The sequence below is a fragment of the Parus major genome, chromosome Z (genome assembly GCF_001522545.3).
Source record: "Parus major isolate Abel chromosome Z, Parus_major1.1, whole genome shotgun sequence".
NCBI lineage: Eukaryota > Metazoa > Chordata > Aves > Passeriformes > Paridae > Parus > Parus major.
In genome coordinates this window covers 20,286,659-20,310,602 of record NC_031799.1, presented here as the reverse complement: position 1 = coordinate 20,310,602, position 23,944 = coordinate 20,286,659, and the positions used below count along the sequence as shown (strand labels likewise).

General features: G+C 34.8%; 2 protein-coding genes across 5 annotated transcripts; both read right to left on the bottom strand.

The window, feature by feature from the left end:
* Positions 1-868: 868 nt before the first annotated feature.
* On the bottom strand, positions 869-23,944 carry TRAPPC13 (trafficking protein particle complex 13). Of its 4 annotated transcripts, none has more exons than XM_015652467.3 (13): positions 23,837-23,944; positions 17,303-17,371; positions 16,320-16,419; positions 15,641-15,725; positions 13,891-14,018; positions 13,690-13,762; positions 10,299-10,343; positions 7,919-7,936; positions 5,640-5,773; positions 4,326-4,524; positions 2,080-2,180; positions 1,275-1,425; positions 869-1,179 (listed from the first exon to the last, which is right to left on the bottom strand). In XM_015652467.3, the coding sequence occupies exons 1-13, from the start codon at positions 23,880-23,882 to the stop codon at positions 1,075-1,077; spliced, it is 1,254 nt and encodes a 417-aa protein (XP_015507953.1). In that variant the 5' UTR covers positions 23,883-23,944; the 3' UTR covers positions 869-1,074. The 4 variants fall into 4 exon arrangements, with proteins under 4 accessions (XP_015507953.1, XP_015507954.1, XP_015507955.1 ...); XM_015652468.3 differs by having other exon boundaries at positions 1,275-1,422; XM_015652469.3 differs by lacking the exon at positions 7,919-7,936.
* Positions 18,417-23,931, bottom strand: SHLD3 (shieldin complex subunit 3). Its single transcript, XM_033520261.1, has 2 exons — positions 23,837-23,931; positions 18,417-21,761 (listed from the first exon to the last, which is right to left on the bottom strand). The coding sequence occupies exon 2, from the start codon at positions 21,628-21,630 to the stop codon at positions 20,881-20,883; it is 750 nt and encodes a 249-aa protein (XP_033376152.1). The 5' UTR covers positions 21,631-21,761; positions 23,837-23,931; the 3' UTR covers positions 18,417-20,880.

Sequence of the window (23,944 nt, the reverse complement as noted above, 5' to 3'; positions counted from 1 at the left end):
GCTGAGAAATACATGCTGCTGATTAGAGTCTTTAACAATAGTTTACCTAGTGTTAAACTAGATAAGAGTCGCCATTTTATCTACTAAATAGCTACCTATGGGTGACCATAGATATTTCAGCCAAAATTATCTCCAGTTTTTGTCAAAACAAAGCTTTTTTATTTGGGAAAAAGCACATTGTAGTTCTTGACCAGGCCCTAAACTTCCTTCAGTACATGATTTAGAGAAACTTGATCTAAGACAGCAATGCAGAGTGGTTTTTTTTCCTTTTTTGTTCTGAAAAATCTATTTAAATGCCTCTGGGATGCAAAGAATTAATTTGCACAATTATTTAACAATATTTAACAATAAAAAACTGAGTTCTACAATTTTAATATTCAGGTCCCCACTAACTGGAAAACAAAATGCATGTCCTGTATTGCAGGGACACACAACTCTGCTCCTGATTGCAGATAACTGGGACTGATTTATCATATTGTTTCCTCTTCAAAGAGTGAGCCACAACAAACACAGTTTTTGGCTTATACTCCACTTCTTAGTTCCTAGTGCCACAAGAGTGCCAGCTGCACTCTTTCATCTCATGCCTTTATCAGGTTTTATTTCCTGTGACTATACATGTACCATGCAAATACACTGCAATTCCAGGTATACCATATATTTTCTTTTTTTTATTATTTGGATTCAAGGAACTTGTCTGTAAAAGGTCAGTTCCTTTGAACTGAAGCAGTTTTGTCACACATCATTTTAAAAGGGTTTAAATACTTTAAAAAAATTAAAATAAGAAAAATAAACACAAAATGCTAGTATTTCTTATCAATCTCAAGCCCCTGTCCTGAGCTGATGTAAATGCAATATAATTTGCTAGAACTACACTTTTTTAAAAGGTTTATTTTTAGTAGATAAAAGATTTGAAAACATTCAAGAAATGCTCAGACAAATTAAGTTATCATTATTACATTTACAGCTATATAGGGATTTGATTTTGTTGGTACTCATTTTAAAACAATGACTGCAAAAACTTTAAGAAGTTGGTCAAAATAAAAAGAAGCCCAGTAAAACTACAGAATCTTTTCTTCAGCTTTGCTTGATTTCTGAAGAAACTACACAGACCTGTGCAATATCATCATACTCATATGTTCTCTTCAAAAATGTGTCTGTAAGTCTTAGGCCAGAGACACTCTAGAAGGGGAAAATAGTTAGAAGAGTTGTAATTAGAAAGAACTATTAATATTATAAAACACCTATTTTACAATAAAGCTGTACAGATAACTTACCTGCAATCCCTGCACTGAAGACAACAATGTAAGTGCAAGATAGAGGGATGAACTTGGGTGCAGCTTTCCAAGTTGCCTTCCTGAAACTCCACACCAGTGGATTGAATTAGTATTGCACATTTCTAAAACCAGATCCATAGTCCTTTCACTGCTAGAAGAAATCAAAAAACAAGAATAAACCTGTGGGCTTTTTAAAGCATTTAAAACTGCAGACATGTAAGAGCTTGATTATTACTGAGGTTACTATTAATCAAGATTCATGAATAATTATACTGCAGCAAGCAGTATTTATTGTGATGCACAGTAATTCAGCTGCAGACAGCTGACACAAGCTTCCTGTCATGGGTTTAGCAATACTGGATAATACAGAAGTGTTTACACTTTGGATGGACTACAAGCTTTTCATGAGAAGTATCTGCAGGCCAGAAACATACTTTAGTCCCTGGGCTCAACTTCCACTTAGAATTACTTCATTTAAATGTCACTCTTGCAACCCTAAGATGGGTTGTGATTTAAGTATGAGGTGAAATCATAAATAATATTGTAGACAGATTCATGGAATTCCTCTACAGATTTCTGGCTATCTCCTAGTTCAGTACAGTATTAACAGATCACAATGTAAGTTTTTTAGTTGTAGTTGTTTCTTTGGGGTTTCCTTTTATCTCTGTGTTTCAAGTAGCTTTGTGTTGCCACAAATCATAGCAGAGACTAGGTTTAAGTAGTTTCAGAAGGGAGTACTGAAACATAAAACCAGCCACAACTCACCCTCTGAGGAAAAAGTACAAGAATCACATGACATTGTTACCTGCAATTTGTTATTTTACATGTGATGTCAAAAGGTTCTTCCAAATTTACAGTATCTGGTATTGTCTCCAATGAAAGCCTTACATCGCCGTAACCAGGAGCCTGGAAAGGAATGGGAATGTATATTCTTAGATGTTGGATATGGAAATTGAAGTTCTTACTCAAGTTTTCATTTCCTGAAAGAAGCTTGGAATTAGAGAGATCTGAAGAAAGAAGGCTGACTATGCTTTTGATTAGTATGGAAATCACAGCAGCTCTCCATCTTCAACTAAAGAACATCTTCATAATCTTTATTATTACACTTTTCAGGAGAGTTTAAATAGTCATATACAGTTCCTGAGATCTGCTTTAATCTAAAACCTCTGTTAGGCAGGTAACAGATCTGTGTGGACAAAACCAGTAAAACTTCCCTGCATACACCCACCACTACTCCACATCCTACGAAACAAAAACTGCCATTTCAGTCATCTATAACTCTGCCAAAATAATTAATTGTCATCAATTAGAAAGTCATGTGATTGTCAATTATCCATGAGCCAAACACATTTCATATGGTCTACTAATAAACCTACAGTAAGTATCTTTGGTTACTAGATACCAAAGGGTTGATCCAAAATAGTAACATGCAGATGAAAAAGCATGTTTAGATTTTGAATCCCTATGAATCCCTATGACCATGAGGGAAGAATTGAGGAAAAATTTGTCCTGCCCGCCAAGGCTTAGTTATTGTACATATTCTAAAAGGATAAAAGGATGCTGTAGTGGAAGTTTTATTTACAGCATGATTGAAAGATATTTCCAAAGAGGTCCAGAAAGTCAATGACTTACACACTGGGAACAGTTTTAGTCAAGCCACACAAAAAAACCCCAAAAACCAAACATGAAAACCCACCCCCAAAAAACCCAACCAAACCCACAAATTATGGTATGTGGATACTTGTTTCAACGGTGAATTTTTTATGTGACCCGTAACAATGGCTGAGGAACATAGCAGAGGTAAAATTCTGGGCCTGGGTGGGAAACAACGGCTATAGTGCTGGCAAATGGATTAGGAGGAAAATGATTAAGGGTGGGGAAAGAAAAGAGGGAGTTACACTGCAGCTCAGAAGGGGAAAAAAACCCAACTACCTGCTGCTTTTCTAAAGACAGATGTTGCTCAAAGTATACAAAATAATGTTTTTCTGTTGATCACAAGGCACAAAATGATGTATGACCAAAACTAATCCTGGAGTGTTGAAGTGTGTGCTTCACATGCAGTTCTCAAAGGTTAAATAAGAAGCGATGTAGAGTGAGACAACAGTCATTTAAGGAGGGTAAAGAAATGTGTCTAAAGTGAAATGATAGGAAATGTCAGTTGAAAATGAAACAGTTTATTGTTAAAAACAAGCAACAAGTTTCAAAGTAAGCAGAGTAACTAAGTTTAGAAGAAAGGGCAGTTTTTAATTTGATGGAGTTATGTACATATTCAACACCTCAATTAAAAATCAAGACACATTTCAGTGACTTAGTGACTTTTTAGTGTCTTTCCTGTGAATTTCCAGGGTCTAAGTTTTCTTGCCTAGTTCCAAGTCAGTTCTGTAGAGAAGTCAGTGTGACTTCTCTACAGAACTGCTGAATGTACTAGCATTTGGGGACTGGGGGAAAGACAGAGGCAGAGATCCAATTATAAGCTCTGTAAACTTACACTGAGATTCAATTGTCAAAGTTTTTTTTCACTACCCTTCTCTATCTCTCACTTCAAGTGAGAAGATGCAAGCCAGGTTTAGGCATTAGATGGCTGTGGAGCTGACTTAAACAAGACAGTAATTACAACTTAAAATTCAAGAACAGTTCATAAATCAACCAGAATAGGATAGACTCAATCAAAACTGTAGACATAGAAAATGTTACTCCAAGCTAAAATGTATGAACTTGGGAGCAACTTCCATGTCAAGAACTGGCATATTTAAAGAGGTTCTTTTGTCAGTTTGTTGCCAAATGGTATCCAAGCAGTTAATTTTATTCCAACAAATGTATTTTGCAACACTGGTTACTGGATTCTGACAACTAAAGTGCTCACTCCATTATCTTAGCCACACTTCACTGAAGAAATACAAGACATAATTCTAATACATACAGAAAGGTGTGAATAAAAAATAAGGCTCAGAAAGTAAGCAGCTCACACTTTTCCAAGTCACTATTAAAATTGTTCATTGAGTTTCCTTAAAAATTAATGTCAAGTGAAATTAACACTTAAGTTAAACTTACCATTCTCTGGAGCTGGCTAGTTTGCAGCCTTCCTCGTTCACCCAAATTAGTTTTCCATACAATGTCTAGTTTTCCTATCACAGTTACACCTTTTATTACTCCAGCTTTCTCTGCAAATTCTTGCTTTGGTTTTAGACAGTATAAGTATTGACGTGTATCCATAGGTTGTAAATATGTCCTTGCACCGAAAGTAGACTCACTGGAAGGAAAAAAAAAACCACTAGGTCGTAATTTAAACAGCTATTTTGAAGAAGATTAAGAACACAACCTTTTTTCCCCCATCCCCCACCTGTCTTATGGTATGTATACACATGGTTTACTAATGGTAAACACATAGAATACTTTCTGTTTTCACAACAGAAAACAGCTCTAAGAATTATGTAGCACCAAGGACCATGGAGAAATAAAAGAACCTGTTCTTCTCAGCCAGAGGCAAGTAAGATAGAAATCCACTCTGCTACATTATAATTATCTGGCATCTTAGCATTTAAACAAAAACACTGGTGATTTTTCTTCTGCTATTTGTTTTCCCTCACAGTAAATTAAGATGAAACTAAGATTCCTCTTCAGGAGAAAAACGATTATGGTGGATGCAAACACTTGGTAAGAACAAAGCTCCATTATGCTGTAGGTGAATCCTTCAACAGGCAAGGAGAAGACAGATTTTTCACTTCAGCCCCTACTGCTGAAGCACTCAACCATCACCTCCAAAAACCCAAGCAACTACAAAGCACAAACAGCCAAATTTAATTCACAAGCATTTGTATCCAGTCAGTTATTCTGGTATTAGGTATTAACTAATTCAAATTTAATTTATTTCAGCAGGACAAATTTTTATATTCTAAATCCATGAGGGAGTACCACTGATACACCTTAACTGGTGCCTTGCTATATCATTACTAGAACAACTGAAAACTGTAAGCAGTTTACTGATAGGAAGCCAGGATTAGTCAGATGAGTCCTGTAAGGTGAAGTATATACACAGAGATTAGGTCAGAACTAGATCTGTGTTAAATTTTATATAGGAAATACTGAAATAATAGTATGTTTTCAAGTTTTCATGTCATCATTGTTACAAATTATTTGAGGATTAGGCTCAATATTTCTCTATAAGGTAGAATTGTAGATTTTTAAGAATGATTTCTATGGAAAGAAAACTATAACAAATTTTCCAGTTGAATACATAATAGGAATTTGATCTTTTTACTCAAGTGAAGACATACAATCCTCCCATTATAGACAATGACTAATACTTGCATCATGAAATATTAATACAAAGCATTTCCAAGTCAAATATCCTGAATGTGAACATACCTTTCCCCTGCTATGTCAACTGTGTTCAGTTCTGCAACATTGTACATCATGGATGGCTCTAAAGAAACTTTCTCCATAAACATTGGAGAGGTAGTGATATTTTGAATTTGAGCTTCCAGAAACACTTCATCTGTCTGCAAAAAATCAAAAGTTCAAGTTCATGAAAATATGATTAGTGTTATTAAAAACAGTAGGCAGTCCTATTGTTAAAAAAAAAGGTCACACATGTTTAGTTCATGCCTGCAAATCAAATTAATTAATGCAAGAAAAAACCTTAATCCCAGTAACAACAGGAGCAAAAGTGTTAGTCAACAGGTATCTTGCCAAACAATGGATGTGGGATAATTTTGCTATGTTCTAGATTCTGCTTATTTGTAATGCATTAAATCACCACTTCCCAAGACTTTCATCAACTTAACAGCAACTCAAGCTTTTATCCAAATTCTTAAAAAAAAAATGGAATAAATGGTAAGGAATTGCAGTGCACAAGAACATGCCATGCCAGATCACTAGTGCATCAAGCTGTATAAGAAAATTAAATGTGTTTTTCTTTAACTGAAGTAAAATAGTTCAGGTACATGCTCTGAGCTTTTATCAAATACTAGCATTCTAGCTAAAATGCAAAATCCAGCCCCTGCTCTCACTCAGCTGGCACCATGCCAAAAGTTACCAATACTGTATGCATCCAACAATTTAACTGGTGCTCTACCTTCAGAACATCTGAAGCAAATGCCTCAAGATGGTATTGAAGGACCAATTCTGGTACAGAAATGAAAGCTATGACTGTTAAACTTCAGAAAATGAAAAACCATAGAACTAGAGAAGTTTTTGCCTCACTTCTTTTGTGGAATTGGAGACCAGTAAAGTCACTTTGCATGTCTAAAAGTCTCAGAATAATTATGGAAGCCTCAGACTATTTGAGATACAAGCTCCCAGAAAAGTGAAAACTACAATTAAAGAAGTGCCAGTGAAAAAAACGAGGATACCAAATTTGCATTTAAAAAAGAGTCACTGATTCAGGCTATTGGATTAAGTGATTCTTATAGGTCCCTTCTAACTGAAATAGTCCATTCTACAGATTAAAGATTGAAGCAATTTATCATTTTGTTATGATAAAATTTAAAGAAAGTACTTTTGTGGGGAAAGTGGAACAAAACTTAAATTTTCTTTTTGATCAGTGTAAATAAATGTTTCTTTATATAAATGGAGTCCTGCTTGTAAATTACAAAATAAAAGTAGGACAAGATAACCAAAATATGTTTAGTCTCAAAAAATTATGTTAGAAGGAAAAATATGGAATGGTTGTGTAACTTTTTGTATTGCCTTATGAACACATTAAATACAAAGCAGCATCCATATAGTAATGAAAACTGTGCAACCTCAATGGGTTACAGAGACACTTCATGCTTGCAAGCACTGGAAATAATCCCAACTAAAACATGGTTCTCAGTAATCATTACTACTACTGCCTGTCATTTAAATTGATACAATTTATATCCCATAAATCCATTGCTCAAAGTGTTCATTTACCCAAATTTTAGTAGTTTTCAAAACAGCAAAAGGCATAAGTTTAAAAAAAGCCAATTTGAAAGGGAAAAGAAAAAACAAGCAGCATAATGAAAAAGCAAGTTAGTTTTGTGTTATTCTTAATTTGATTTAGCTTTACATGTTTCTTTTTAAAAAAAAAAACTTTTCAAAATATGCAGTTCAATAGAAGGCACGCCTTAAAGTGAAATCAGACGGCAGAAGTAACAGAGTAACTCAATCAACTGTTACATGCAGTTAAAATTGTGAAGAGCAGTCCCAGCTAGCCAAAGGAAGGAAGAACATCCAACTGCTGCTCTCTCCTCAAACCCACTGTCTCCACCAACCAGATGTGAGAAGTTCTGTCACAGCTTACACAAACAGTGCTGTGGTGAAACCTACACTTCCATGAGTCAAAAGCAGAAAATTTTTGAAAGGAAATAACTTCTCTTTTAAAATAATAGATCTAATAAAATTTTGGTGAGGTATTATATTATTTTTTATATTATATTATAAAGGAGGACCCCGACAAGAATCTGTAACTATCAAGTTCTAGCTTCAACAATGGGTATTAAAGAAAGAGCTAACCATTTAAATGATTAGCTGCACATATAAAGACGAGAAAACATCAGATTATGATATGCAGAACAAACATTGCTTTTCCATTATGTTTGTAAAGAATGTCAATAATAAGCACAGAGACAGTTAAGCAATTAAAAAAGCATACGTATTTATAAAAAATAAATAAAAATTACCACAGAACTGAGGTCACTCTAATGGGAAAATAAAAAAAAAGAACACATTAGAGAAATTAGGGTTAAATGTTAAAGAAAAAGGAGGCTAACTTCCAAACAAAATGCATTTCTGCATTTTTTTGCACCATTTAAACAAGATAGCATTAGTAAGACAGAAACATAAATAAAAATGGATGCAAACAAAGATGACAACTACATTTCTAATAACTTATAGCTAGTATGATTACATGGTTTACTAGCTTTGCTTCAGAACCAATCCAAAGTAGAGCTTAAGGCACACAAATCACAGACAAGATATGGTAGAATAAACTGACTCAAAAAAAGGAGTTAGTTTTTGAGTAAGTTTAAAGTTTGTCCTGCATTTCAATCCATGCAATGGGTTGTATATGAAATGGAAAAAACAGTCCTTGTCACCTTATAGATAATTTGAAGTATCCTCATTTATAATGTCTTAAAAAGAATGTGGTAATGTGTCCTAGCAAAGCCAACATGTTGCAAGTTATAAAATTTGGCATAATATCAAGAAAAACTCTTTTTTGAATATTCATCAATCCAAAACCCAATTTTAAGTGCAAACTTTGTTGTCTACCTCCCTGTGCACGCTTGCAGGAACAGAACCTTTTACAAAGCCTTTTTTCAAGGCACATTAAAGTCAGTGAGAGAGTAATTCAATCCCAGGATTGCAGCAGGTTAGAGCAACAGGGCATGTGTTCTATGCATAAATTTCACTGATCAACTCCATCTGGGTGCTACTGCAATATAAGCAATAAGCAAGAAGATTAAGGTTCAGCATCATTCTTTGTTTTAGAAGAAATTGAATTATGGATTATCATTAGAATATTAATAGAAAATAATTTTAGTAAAAGGCATTATGAATAGACAGCATCACATCTGTAATCTTAAGGGTAACAGTTTAACTCGTTAGTCAATCTTTAGAAATCTTTAGAACTAATAACTGACACATACCATTTATTTCTCCCCTGCTCTCAAGGATAATAGTCAGGATGAATTTCTTGGTGCTTTCACAGCAATGTAGTACCACACACAACAGCTAACAAAGACTTATTTCTATGGTTTTAGAAGTTAATTGAATTCTATGGTCAAAAGACATAGCAACACTTTATGTTCTTTCAGAAATTAGATAGGAGTGCTACTATACCAGCTTGCTAGGCAAATGGAAATTTCTCACTTAATATAATCTAAAATCTGTTTTAAGATAGTTTTTTTAATAAATTGAATGGGTAAGATGATAATGGGAGTTGCATAAACTCATGAACAGGAAGAACAAAAGGCATCAAAGAGCCTTTTAAAAACTCTGTAGAGGAAAAAAAAAAGCACAAAAATCCCCCAAAACCCAAACCCACAAGTACCAGCTCAAATCAAAGCTTCTCAAAGATTTTTACCAGAAGAATTGGTGGCTGAAAGTTAAATAAGACCCTTATCAAGAGCAGTCAGTATAAGAGCTATGAAAACAAAAAAAAATAATTTTTTCCATGTAAAAAGTTTGCCCAGAATTACCTGAGAATTACCTTACCACAAAATTTACACGTAAGGTATAAAGAGACCACATACTTTACAGCTGAAACAATATAATCCACACAGTAAATAAGAGATTTCTTTTGCTCCCAGAGAAATTACCTTGTTTCTTAGAATTATTTTTGTCCTTAGATCACAGCAGAAGACATCTCCAGACATTCCCACTTATAGATAATAGCAGCTCTATAAAGGGCTTAGCCAGTGCCAGTGCTATGTGTTTATGTTCCAGTCCTGCTCAGGTACCTCACACCTAGTCAATGCATGGTTTGAAGGCTGTGGCCTACAGATATGTACCAAATTTGTCCCACAAATAGACAAATGCAGTCTAAGTATGTCCAAATAAATATGCAAAGCGTATTTAAGATCATTTAGTTTAGAAGCGCTGTAACTGTCACAAACCTAAAATTTAAATTACTGAACTGAAAGGTCATAGTTACATGGGGAAAATTTAAATTTAAGTAAATTAAATAATTAAGTAATTTAAATTTTCCCCACTCTAAAAAATCAGTCTGATAATCTGTCATTTCCTTTATGAACAATTAATCTCCCTTACAGTAAGTACTCCATCAGCCTAAACATACAAGCAATTATTGAAAGTATTTGAGTTCATGAGAAACTGGAATATATGCAAAATTGTTAGCCAATTACATTAAGATCCTAACATCTCTTTTGCCCCTTCATCAAAAACCTATCTATTTTTAAACTTTACAATATATATGTACCACCATTTGTACATTAGAACTGATCAGTTTTCTCAGAAAGGTGTACTTAGAAAGGACTTCAAATTTAATCTAAGTAACAAACCCAGCATGCCAAAACAAACCTGAATACACACAGTTCTCACCTCCGCATTGTAGAATTTGGTTTTCACATCTAGTGGTTTAAGAACCTGAATGAAATGGAAAAAAAGACAGATTGACAGTAAGTTTTTCAGACAACTTTGGCATAGACTGTTTTGAAGTGCTAGGGTCTTTTATTAGAAAGTGTTATTTTTCTTTCTGATCTTACACATAGCAGGTGCATGACAGAATATATGAGAGAATCAACTCAAGAGTATAACCTCACTGCTTCGTACTTGACTTGACTGTTTTCTTACTAAGCAGTCTCCTCGTACTGAAATAATTCTCCACCTAAGCACTGGCCTCTTACGAAACTGCCCAAATTCAGTGCTCTAAGTAGATCTGTGTGTTTAAAATAATACTATATCCATTCTGGGTCATGCAGTGGCCTGCATTCGCTTTCAACTGAGCAAGAGCTATCTAACATTTACAAGTCCTTCGCAGTTTCGGAACAAAAGTTACTGAGGGCTTCTCTAAACCTAAGTGAAACAGAGAACTATTCATGTGTTTAGCTTTATTAGCCTTCACTTCCTTCTTGAAAATGCAACTGTTCTAAGAAATTAAAGAAAATCATAATACATAAAATGAATAGTTAATAAATCATATTAATTAATCTCATGAGATTCAATCAGAAAAAGAACACAACAAATTATATAAAATATGATTATAAGTGTTGGTTCTTAATGCTTGAGTTTTGTGCATAAAGCCACTGCATTTATTACATTCAAATATGAAGCATTTATAAAACGACATAACTGAAAGAAATAATTTTCTATCATACTTGTAAGGAAACAAATTTAAATTCTGTTTCTGAAGACATTTGTTTCCCATTACACAGGGAAACTTTTTTTGTTTACCTAAAAGTGCACTGCACCCTGAGATACCTCTAATGTTCCAAGTTGTCAACAAATTTTTTAGCACTGAAGAATTCAAGATCAAAAAGTCGTCATCACTGAGATTTCTGCATTTTAAAAGGCATCAAATCTTAAAATCTTAAAAGTTCAAATCTTTTAAGTATTCATAACTATCTCTCACCAAAAAAATAATTAAAAATTTTAATTTAGGTCTTCGTTGCTTGATAAAAGATTTTTTCTGTCCAATATTTTTCTTCAGTGAGCTTCTTATAAATTTTCCAAAATGCTGATTTTTTTTCTCTCTCTTCTGATAAACAGTCTTTCTATTCACTGCAGTAAATTTCAACTGGCATTCCAGAAAAATAAAAAAAATTATTGTGAGGTTCACAAACCACCCAACCTTAGAAGGATTCATTCTCTCTCCATGAAAACTGTTAATAATGCTGTTAATAACTTAGTGAGAACTTTGGAACAGAAAGGCACTATCAATCACTATAAAACTATATATAACGGCTAAAAGAAGCTGATTCAAACCAACAAACACCAGTTCAACTTAAGACACTAGAAAATGTAAATGAAAAATCTGAAAATCTGTAAGAGTATTTTTTTATTATAAAATAGCTAGTGACATCTCCATCACTAGCAGTCATGAATTCTCACTGTAAAGACATAGTTCAGTTTTCTGTAACACTTCTTTTTGATTGTTCTTAGGTCTCCTACTGGTGTCTCCATGTCAAATTTAAAAAATAACAGCAAAAATTCTCAGTGCAATGCTATTCTCATAATGAATCACAGAGTATTTATAGAAGTTGCAGAAGTGTATATATATTTATACTTCCTTCTTTGAATGAAGGGTTTCACATTTGACAGATAGCTGGTGTCAACTGTTTTGACAATTTAGTTGCTTATATTGGGCAATTACATGCCCAGTGAAAACCATTTAATTGCCAATTAAAAACCATGGCAATTACACCATGCACGCAGAATCTCCAAAAAAGTAAACAAATACATTTGAATACAAAATCTAAAGGAGACGAAACAACATCTTGTATAAAGCTCTGACAAGAACAACATTAGTGAACAGAGGAAAGGTGAGATCTGAAGCTTAAACATGCATGTGTAAGCAATCAGAAAAAGCCCAGTAGGGATAGAGAAACAGAACACTGAAGAGAGAAAAAGAATGGAGAAATTGAAAGGGAAGCAGTTTCATAAGGAGAACAAGACAAAGCACACAAAGATGTAAATTAATTTCACTGAAGAAATTAATAAAAAATTCATAAAACTCTACAAAACTCTACAGAGATGCTAGTTTCAGAGGGAGGGTAACACAAAAATTTACACAGAATTGTTTTCTCTAGGATTGTCAGAAAACACCTTTGACTAATCAATACCTGGTATTTCAAAGCCCACTAGTATTAACATCACTCAAGTGTTCTTTCTAATGCATCACAATTTAACCTTCTAAAGACTGAAATTCTTTTTTTTTTTCTGAAGTATCGACAGAATACTAGAAAATGCCAGCAAAATGTAATCATTTTCCCCCATCTATACAGAATAGTGCATCTCCTATACCCATAATATCATAGAATATCCTGAACAGGACAATAACCACAAGGACCATCAACTCCAACCTCCAGGAATATGTGCCAGAGAGCATTGTCCAAACACTTCACAAACTTTGCCAGACTTTGTGCTGTGGCCACTTCCCTGGGGAGCCTGTTCTGGTGTCCAACAACCCTCTGGGTGAAGAACTTTCTCCTAGTATCCAACCCAAACTTCCCCTGAAACAGCTTCAGGACGAAACTATATAATGCTCCTGTATTACCAGACATCTGTCAGAGTATCTAAAAATGTATTCAGTAGAGCTTGTAATGTAATCCTCCGTCCTATGAAGATCAGTCCACCAATATCCAAGTCTCAACGTATTTCTCTAAAAAACTAAACATCCATGAAATACACAGTAAACAGACTCTTTCTTGAAAGAACCAGTCCACAGATTAGTTCCTTGCTTTCCTCAGTCACTCTTATCTCAAATCTTGAAATTTCTGTGATGGAAGAAAATTACTTTTGTCGGTATTAGATGTAATACATTAGACTTCTTTACTTAAATTCCTTTAAAAACTGAACTATTTAATTCCAATTTAATAAGGTTACACACCAAAAAAACCACCAGAATTTTACAATATAAGCTCAATAGCTGGATGTATCAAAGCCAGAATGACCAATACTTGTTCATTCTGACTTTAAAAATAGTCATAGAGCTGTCTGCTATAAAAAGGGACTTTTTAAGAGTAAAATTTTTTTTTCTCAATAAATTAGTAAAAGTTATTAGATGTAATATTTGTTAGTTCTGAGATATTTAACGGTGTGGTAATTAGAAAACACCAGTTTGTGTGACGTTTGAAGCAGTGGCTTTTAATGGTTCACTTTAAAAAAGGGAACGGATGTTTTGTACATAAAGTGCTTATGCTCAAATGTTTTAAAATGTGTTTTACAGAGTCACTAAGTTATTTAAAGTAGAGTAAAACACTTCATGAAATACCTGAAATTTGAAGAACTTTCTGAAGTACATCTTCTCTCCAGTCTGCGTAGTGTAACTTACTGCACAAACTAAGCTGAAAAAAAGAAGTAAAAAAAAAAAAAGTTGTATTACTTTAAAACTTGTGCTATATCAAAAGTAGAATAGCACACATGTACTTCAGTTTTATTTAGGATCATTTAACAGAAAAAGTTAAAATTTTACATGTGTGTTCCTATCTCCTTTACTTCATGATGGATCACATCATCAATGCAACAGTCAGGTTTAAGCTCTGCCACTGCAGCACTAGAAGCTGAAAGGTTCAAACGCTGAGAACTTGTCTGAAGATCAGCCTGGGGACAGAAGAACAAAGCACTGGTTAGAACTACAGTCGTTTAACACAACCTAAAGAAAGTACAACTTATGCTATAAAGTACTGGTATAAAGAACTAAAGTTCACTGAGCATTTTATACCTCATGTTTTCACACATATTTTAAGAGCTCAGTTGGTCAGAATATGGGGCTCACGTCACCAAGGCTGCAGGTTCAATCCCTGTGTGGGCTACTGACTTAAGAACTGGACTTACTCATCCTTGTGTGTCCCTTCCAACAAAAAATATTCTATGATATTCTTGACTCAGACACTTTCTGTAACATATATGAAGATGATGAGATACTTACAAAGCTAAAGACAAGTTCTAAAACATGTAAGTACTCCAGTTCTTTACCATGCAGGTTACAAAATAGCTACTTATTTTATACTGAATTCCACAATGACTTCTGAAATTTCTACTTTCAGTGTTTTATTTGCTCAGTAAACACAACACCACAATCCTCTAGAAAATAATTCATATAACATAAAGATCAGTGTATGCTTTACAGGAAATTGAAGACCTGATTGAAAATGAAGATAAGTGACTGTAAATTTTTTTAGCTGTGGAAAGTTTTGCTACACCAGTTCTTCAGAGAAGTTTTAAATAGAAGAGTGCATGTCCAAAGAAGGTAAATGGAGGTGAGGGTGTTTAGACAGGAGAAAAAGTCCCTCAGGAGAGGGACTTTACTGTTCTCTGCAACTACATGAAAGAAGGCTGTAGCCAGGTGAGAGCTGGTCACTTCTCACAAGTAACATACAATTGGAATAAGAGCAAATGGCCTCAAGTTGCACCAGGGGAAGTTTACATTGGCTAGAAGGAGCAATTTCTTCACCAGAAGGGTTGTCAATCATTGAACAGACAGTCTAGGAAAGCAGTTGAGCCACCATCCCTGCAAGGGACTGTGTAGATGTGGAACTTAGGAACATAGTTTAGCAGTGGACTTGGCAGTGTTGGGTTAACAGTTGCACTTGGTGACCATAGAGGTCTTTTCCAACCTAAATTGGAATTCTATAGCTATGATTCTGTAATAAATCCATTTTTTGACACAATCCTATGTGACAGCTACAGCTGGTCTGTAAGCTGCACAGATAAACTGGCAGCAGACCTCAACTCGACCAGCCTAGTTCATTGGAGAACTGAAGTAAACAAGTCCCTGGGTAAGACACTGATAGGTTGGATTCAAACTCAAACTTGGAACACCAGCAATCGCATTCAATCACAAATGCAGACGTGCAATTGGCCAGTGAGCTGGGCGGTGCTAAGACCCCAACCAATCAGGTGCGCGAGCATGGGAAATTTGAAGCCCCGATAAAAGAGTGCGCCCATCAATAAACTTTGGCTGCTGTCTCATGAGCTCGGTGTGTTCAGTTCTGTGCCTGTTTCCAAAACTGCAACAATCCTAGTTTTTCATTTAAATCTTTGACAATTTCTGTAATCATTTCTATTTTTAGTCTTTTTCCAAGTATATCTTCTGAATTGGAAAAAGTGACGTACATTTCCTAAAGTCTGTGTGTAAGCATTAATCATGCAATATATTATCAGAAAGTATCATCACTGTATTTTTTCTTTAAGTTTTTTATAAATGGATTTCTCTCACATACCTTCACCAGTATGTCCTTGACAACTTGATTGCTATCATTGTGCACACTAATATAACTGGAAAATGTTTCTCCCAGAAATATATTTCTGTATTCCAGAAAAAAAAAAAATAAAGAGAAGAAAATAAAAGATTTTTTGTAACAGTTAATAAAATCCAAAACATTTCACTGAAACTCTTTTAAGTTCACACACATACACATTTGCCATATCAAACTCTAGAAGAAAACTGGCATTTGCACACCCTTGTTTTTGAAGTTATTCTTCAAAGACAGTCCTTGAAGACATCCTTGAAGACAAACAGTTTTAAAAGAGAACAAACAAATCAGAGTTTTTTCTAGCTAAAAGTCTGACAGGAATAAGAAGACAGGTTTCAGTACCCACAAAAATCCCAGTAGTAAATTCTGTTAGAATAACATCCGGTTTATAGTATTGGATTACCTTAGAAATTCATCCATAGCAGCAAATCTTTTTCAGCTTTGAATTCTTACTATGTTCAGGCTACAGACAAGAAACATCAGGCAGCATACATACATATATTTATAAATCAAGCCACATATTATTTTTTAAATGACTGAACATCTCATTGCAGAACAATGGTATTCAGATAGCAAGAGAAGTATGAATCCTAAACCAAATGAATCCTAAATCTTGCATATTACAGTTACAATCATTTATTCTTACCCAAAATTTTGAGGCAAAGTCAACATTTCTCCTAACATCAAAGTTTCAGCACCTTTCACAGTAGAAGGATCATCTTTCATGAGCTGGTTAAATAGATTACCTGTAAAAATATCAAGTTGCTATTAATTAAATATTTGCTAAGTCCAAAAGTTGTCTACATTTAAGTTAGACACTTAATCACTTACTCAGATGTAGTTTATTTCAGATATATTTCTTTTAGAATAAACTTGTTTAGGGATAAAATATATATCCATAGGCCTGCCTGTAAGTTATAACTGAACTTCAAGACACTTGCATCCAATAGTACTCAGTATATACATACTGAAGGGAACAATCCAAAAGGAATTGCCCAAATTAACACTGAACTTTGTGAGAAATTCTATCCCTCTAAACCTAACATTACATAACAGAACAAATCAACCTCATTTACTTTCTTCTCCTGCTTGCTCTGTACTTCCACACAACCTTCCTTCTTCAATCTTTCCTTTGACTTTTTTATACTTGACTTCTAGATTCCAACTATATCTGGGAGACAACCCAGGGACTTCCAATTTATAATGGCACACCAAGCATAGCGCAACTTAAAACCAGTGATTCTTGCAAGATCTGCTTTCCACAGAACACTCATGTTGGTTCTAACTACCAGGGCCTTTTCACCAAATTAAAAAAAAAAAAAAAGTAATGCCAATTTTTCACCACTTACACATTTCCCTCACAGAACTACTTCTCACTGTGTATGTCAATTGTTTGAACATTGAGGTCATGTGTTTGAATGTCATCACCAATCTTAAAAAGATATACGTCAAGAGCAATAAAGTGCACCTTGGTACTTTCCTTTAGCTATTACCAGATCTAAAACATATTGCTGTTTCAGATTAGAGTATATGGGAGGTCATGACTATTTTAACATCTAACTGTTAGATGGCCACAGTACTTAAACTTGGTAAAACATACATAATAATCAGTCAGTAGAAAAGACTTACCTGGCAAATCTCTTTCTTCACAAGTCACTGGAATATTAGTGAATAAGGTAGGTTTGGTCAGTCTCATCACTGCAAAAATTAAAAAAAAGAAGACAAAACCATCGGTAAACCAAACAAATATATTTAATTTTGTTCTTCAAGAATAGTCATGCCTTGCCCTTCTTTCACAAAAAAACAAACAAACAAAAAAAAACAAAACCCAAACAAAAAGCACCCAAAAAACCCACAACCACAAAATAAATCTCAGCCTGAAAAAGGATCACATGGCCTTTCACAATAAAAAAAACACCTCCCTGCTATTCTAAGATCCATGAACACTGGTAATGCCATTGCTCCCTCCTGCTTTCTATCCCTGGTGAACTAACCTACTAATCTACTGATTTCAATTTGATGTGCTAAAGATCTTACACCTGCTACAGCTTTTAAGTGCTTTGTGGTCTTCGTAAGTGTGTCATTTTCATCTGTTGGTGGACCTTAACAGGTTAAGTGCCTATCCTGTGACCCTTGTTGCTCTAGAATGGGACATGATGACTCATACAGACCCTTTCAGTCAAACACCAGTCTATAAGAAATTGCATTTACATCTTATCCTATAACTTTCACAAGGGAGAGTTACAAGACTAAAAGCCTACATTATTTATACCGCTTCTTTTTCTCTAAGTCACAAACTTTAAATTCAAACCAGTAAAACCGCCACAAAAACCTAATGAAAATACTTAAAACAAAGCTATTTTATTGATACTGACAAAATCAAAATCATTAGATTTTGCTATTAAAAAAACCCTACTTCAAGTAAGTGATATTTTCAAAGGCTATTTTAACTCATACTCAAAATTACATTATTTTCACTTATATGACAGATTTAAGGTGCTACTTCTTAAAATAATTTCTCCCTCTTCAAATTAACCAAAGGTCCTAAACTTGTATATAGCTTATCATAAAGGCATTCATATGAAAGAAAATTGAGCATTTGTAACCTAAGGCATTAATCTGAATATGTAAAAACCATTGGGGTTTTTTTCTTTGAAACTTAACAAAGCACCAACTAAAACTAAAAAATAAAACAAAAGGATTTCTCTTGATTGCAATAAGTTAAACAATACCTTTGCACTGATACACGTATGGTAGGTTTATTTTTATTGTACTTTTGTACAGCTATTGTGTCCAGACAGCATTCACTGTTTCCAGTGGTAATAAGTATTCAATCACTTTGATATGCATACATTTGAATACAGTGGGCTGTATTGGTTCACAAGAGCGTATGTCACCACAAGCAGACCTACGCAGATCAGCATACACACAGACAATTCTCACTTTTCATATGAAAAAAAATCATACATTCCCTTAATGATGAAAAGTTGAAAAAACAGGACCATTGAAGACTTATAATCACAGAATACATTAAACAAAATAAGATCTACAAAACAGAGTAAATAGTGAACCACATTCAACATTGAAGATGAAAAAGAAAAGACAATGAATTACACATGCTTATGAATAAGCATTCCTTGAAGATAACAAAATGAAAGCCTGGATTTCAGCTTGTTTACTGGTGCTAACCAAGACTGCAGTAATTCTGCAGCCAAAGGTGGTGTTTACTCTTAAAAAACAGTTACCAGCTAAGGTGCTCACAGCTAGCAGTACATCTACTATTATTCACATACAAGCCGACCCAGAGCAGCACCAAGCTGGTCGTTACAGTGACAACAATCTCTCCTTCTGTTTAGTAAAATGTTCGTTCAGCTCTTTTGTCAGTACATCAAATTAATCTAGTGGGACTGTATTATCAGCATTATCTAGTTTTATTTAAATTCTCACTAAGTCTGTATAACTAGTATTTGCTTCTAAATACTTCTAGTATTTATCTAACTAGTATTTGCTTCTCTTTAGACTGCTTCTAAAGAAAGAATTAAGTCATGTTTCAGAAAATAAATAAATACATCACACAATGAAGTCAAAACAAACTATGATAGGTGTATTATCATTTATTAGGACTACTAATGTTATTAAATATATAATCTCTTCTAAGATCCTAGACACAAAACACATTAAATAGAACTCAAATCACACTGCATTTTACTTCATTTTATCTCCAAAAATGCTGATGCACAAAGAAATATGTTGCTACTGTTAATGTTAAGCTCAGAAATATAATGTCAGCAAAAAATGTAGCTATATAAGCTTTAAAACTAATAATAACCCTCAGTTATAATGCAGTTATAACACAGTCTAGATAGCATTTTGCATCAATTTTGCTAAGTGGTCATATTATATGTCACAAACACCCCAAACATCAATATAAGACATCTACAAATGTCTTAAAATTCAGTCAAAGTTTAAAACTACATGTCAATGACTCAAATGGAGCAATTCTAATCTTAAAAAAAAAAAAAAAAAAGTAATACCTATAATAAAATATAATTATTCAAGATAAGGATGCCATAAAAATGTAAGTCTAAGGGGAATTTACTTTCTTTTTACAGAGGGATCTCTCTTATGCTTATGTACACTGGTGTGAGCGGCATTAATGACAATTTAACAACCTATAAATGTTAAACACTTGTTTTCCCCCTTTTCCAGATGCTACAGACCTTGACCTCCAGCTACAGCAAAACTATCTAGAATTAGAAGCAGTGCAAATGCAAAACCTTGCAGTCATATTGATCCCAGTTTAACTTCTCTACTGACCCTCCAAAGTCTCAATTGAGCAGGAACAGCATGACCTTGGAATACTTCATTATTTCAGAAGACAAAATGTCATGCTGAACTCAGCCTTTTATGACCATAAAAGGCATTCAAATTCTCAAAGACAACAAACAAGAAGTTCCAGATAGAAATCTCATTTCTTAATTTCCTCACTTTTAGCTGGAAGCTAGTGTTTTCTTGTTCTCAAATACAATTAGGGACAAAAAAACAGAAACATCAGGAAAAAAATAATTATCAAAGGCATAAAACAGCAATTAAGTTGTTCGTTATTTTTCAGCCCACAGCTTCCACTAAAGCTATCAATATTTCTGTGAAAATATAGCTAACATTACTAAGACAGTGCACATATCCCACATAAAGTAAGTTTGTACTTCATGGGAGGGATATGCCTTCATTAAAAAACCTCACAGATTACCTTCAGGAAATAATCAGATCTTGAAAATCTTCGTGTCAGTTACAGCTATTGTAGCAATTACTACAACTCATTTAAAAACATCTTTGCTTCTCCTAATTCCAATGAAGCAGAGAGGATGTACTTTCCTTAACTGAAAGAATTAATTTCATTATCTGACATAGCTTGCCACAATAGTTTGTAATTTTTACTTTAATTTTTTACTTTAGACCACCAATGTAGAGAAAAGCTGTAAAATGCAGTATTAAGCCAAACAGAAACTTACTAATCTTAACAGAACTATAAGTCCTGAGGCAAAACAAAGTTAAAGAAATATATCATAGTTAGAAAACTCTAGCAAAGTAATCTAAATAGTTTTCTTACCATTAATTTATCAGTTATTCTAAGGTCTCTATATTCTAAACTGGTTAAAAACTCTAGTATTCCTGGCAGTAATTTTATTATTAAACTGTATCTTAAGTTATAAACGAAATATAATTCCATATTTATGTACAAGCAAATTCATTTTATCTGTAAGGCTTAGCTTTTCCCTAAGAATATTTCTAACATATTCACAGTACAATATATCACAGAAAATCCATATCTGTCCCACAGATCTTTGGATAGTAGCATTGCAAGATGGCAATTCATTCTGTTTAATCAGTCTATTCAATTTTATCCATATGTCCTCCAAATTCTGGTTTTTACAAACAGACTGTTCAATTGTCCACTTTGCTCTACAAAATGCATGCAGCTTTAGTCTTTCCAAATTATTCTGCAGTTCTTGAGATAAAGGATGAATCTTTTCTTTGAATTTAGCACTAGGGAGAGAGACACTCCAAGACCTTTTCAATTTTTGTTTCCCATTAGGTGGTGGTTCTTCTTGATAGTCCAAGTTAATTGGTCTGTGAACAGCCTGTGCTTGGATTAAAGTCGGACCATGCTTCATGCTAGAGTTAAACTCAAGGAGATTTTTAGTGCAGTCATAATCAGGAGATCCTATGACATGTTCTGAAGGTGTAGAAAGCTGTTTCAATTCTTCCACTTCTTCACAAGAAATAACAGGTGCCTGCTGTTTTGGTTTGAGGGGAAGTCTGTGTAAATTATTTGGAAACCAGGGTGCAAATCTTGGTAATTGGCGAATAGGAAACTCCTTCACTGCTGCTTCTGCAAATTTGTGCAATTTTATTAGATCTCTCTGATGTGGTCGATAGTGCAAGACCACTTCCATGCTTGAACAGTAGGAATCCAGTGATTCTTAGGAAAACAGTCTCTTGATAAGGATTCTCGTATCTAGACTGAAACATCTTATTTACAAGAATTTCCTTGCCCCACGATGCAAAGATCAGTGGAAAACAGGACCTAAAGCAGAAGTATTATAAAACAATAAGATACTACCATATTAAGACAAACGTAGCTACGATATTTTTAAAGAAAGAAATAGGTAGTTAAAATACATGAGATATATATCAGAACATTCTAGTTTATCTAGGCTGAACATTAGCAGCTGTATTCCATCATTACCAGTGTAATTTCTGTACACTGAACATTATTCACACACACACTTCTTACTCAAAACAGTCCTTTTCCAAGAGAACACTTTTACTGTCACCATCTCATACTAGCCATCCATCACAATTCTGGTTATATTGATATGATGCATATTGAAAGGCACACAATTACTACTACCTATTTTCTCAAATTTAGCAGACAATTTTTAAGAGTTTTCCCCCTATATATCAGCATTTTAAGCCAAGGTACGTAAAGTAACTAGAAAACACATATAATACAGAAACCCTTCCCAAAATAGTACTCACTGATACAGCAGTTTAAAAGTAAAAAGTTAAAAGGGAAGTGCTGTAGGCAAATTAAAGCTGCTTCCATTTTGTATCAGAACTACACATCTAGTTTTAGCCTCAAAACTTAAAAGCATTACATGCAACTATGCTTTAACCCTTAAGGAACTGATTTCTTAATTTATTAGACTTTTGGAATAACTAAATAACTTGTAAAATACTTTATACTTCCACACAAAGGAGCATGGCGAAGGGCAAACAACAAACACTGTTATGAAACATAAGTAAAACATGCAGTGATGCTCTCCTATTTCCTACCCTTCTCCTGCAAGAAACTTGAAATCATTTCATGTTCCCTGATGGAGAGCAGTAACATAAATGGGATTAAAGTAATAAAATTTAATATTGTCACCATCAAGATTTTGTTTAATACAATCATAATGCCAGTAATTCCCCATGCCTTCCTCACTTCTGTAGAACCTACAGTCTGGATTAAATCCAATGCAAGACCAAGGATTGCACTGATTTCTACTAAAAGCTCCATAAAGCTTTTTGCATTGACTTAATTATTATCAAAACGCTTTGGCAGCTGCTGATGTTTCATGTTCTTGTGTTTTTGCCTTTATTGTATGCGTGCATATGTATTTGGAAAGTTTATTGAGCTCTAAATGATGGTTAACAGATTTTACTATCACATGGAGATGCCATTAAAAACTTTGTCCAGGACAGTTTTAAAACAAGAACATGGTCTCTGAAGTTACTCATACCTGCACTGCTTTATCTGTCTGGGCAGTCTCACTGATCTATAATGCTTGCAGAAGTGAGATTCTAAATAGCTCTTTTATTATATGTATATAACTAACAGCACTTTTAATTCAGAAATTAACAAATTCTTCACAGGGCTCTATTGATTTCCACATTAATTTTGGAGGCATGCAAGTGACCTACACAATTGTATTTTCACCCTTCGAGATCCCTGAATCAAAGAGGTAAGCCTCGTAGTTGCACACTAAGCATGAGGTGAAAAGGGCAAAATTCCCCATCCAAAGGGGAACCACGGAATCAGCTGTGTTGGAAAAGACATCTGAAATCATGGAATCCAACGTAAAACCGAACACCACCTTGTTAAATAGGCCAAGGCATCAAGTGCCACGTCCAGTCTTTCCTTGAACACTTTCCGGGACGGTGACTCCACCAACTCCCTGGGCAGCCCATGCCAATGTCTAATCACCTTTCCAAGTGAAGGAATCCCTCCTAATGCATAACCTGAACCTCCCCTGACGCAGTTTATACTGCGTCCTCTTCTCCTGAAAACAAACAAAAGAGGCAGCAGGGGAACTGGAAAGGAAATTTTAGCTGAACATTTCCTTTGAAGCCTTGTGCAAAGCAGTGACACAGCCGGCAGCCGCGCTGAGCCCCTCACGCCAGATGCACGCCCTGTGGCGTGCGGGTCCATGGCAGAACAGCCCCCACCGTTCCCTTATGCCCTCGGGCACCGCGGGCCCCGAGCGCCGGGCCGCTCCCTGTTACACCTCCTTCTAGACCCGGGGGAGAAACAACCTCGACTGCGGATCAGACACGCTGTTTCAACACCCAACCAGGGCCGGGCAGGCGGGAACCGGCGGGCCGCGCTGTCGGTACCTTTCAGAGCCAGCAAATGCTCCTGCTTTGGCTGGTTGACATCCATGGCTGTCAGCCCGCGTGATGGCCGGCAGAGCGGGAGGAGTCGCACAGACTGCGGCGGCAGCA

Excerpts from the sequence above, each read along its gene's own strand:
- SHLD3 (XM_033520261.1), bottom strand. The coding sequence starts at position 21,630 with ATGGAAGTGGTCTTGCACTATCGACCACATCAGAGAGATCTAATAAAA.
- TRAPPC13 (XM_015652467.3), bottom strand. The coding sequence starts at position 23,882 with ATGGATGTCAACCAGCCAAAGCAGGAGCATTTGCTGGCTCTGAAAG. Across the intron at positions 16,420-17,302 it reads TGAAGAAAGAGATTTGCCAG|GTAATCTATTTAACCAGCTC; the intron begins GTAAGTCTTTTC and ends ATATTTTTACAG. Across the intron at positions 4,525-5,639 it reads GTTGACATAGCAGGGGAAAG|TGAGTCTACTTTCGGTGCAA; the intron begins GTATGTTCACAT and ends TTTTCCTTCCAG.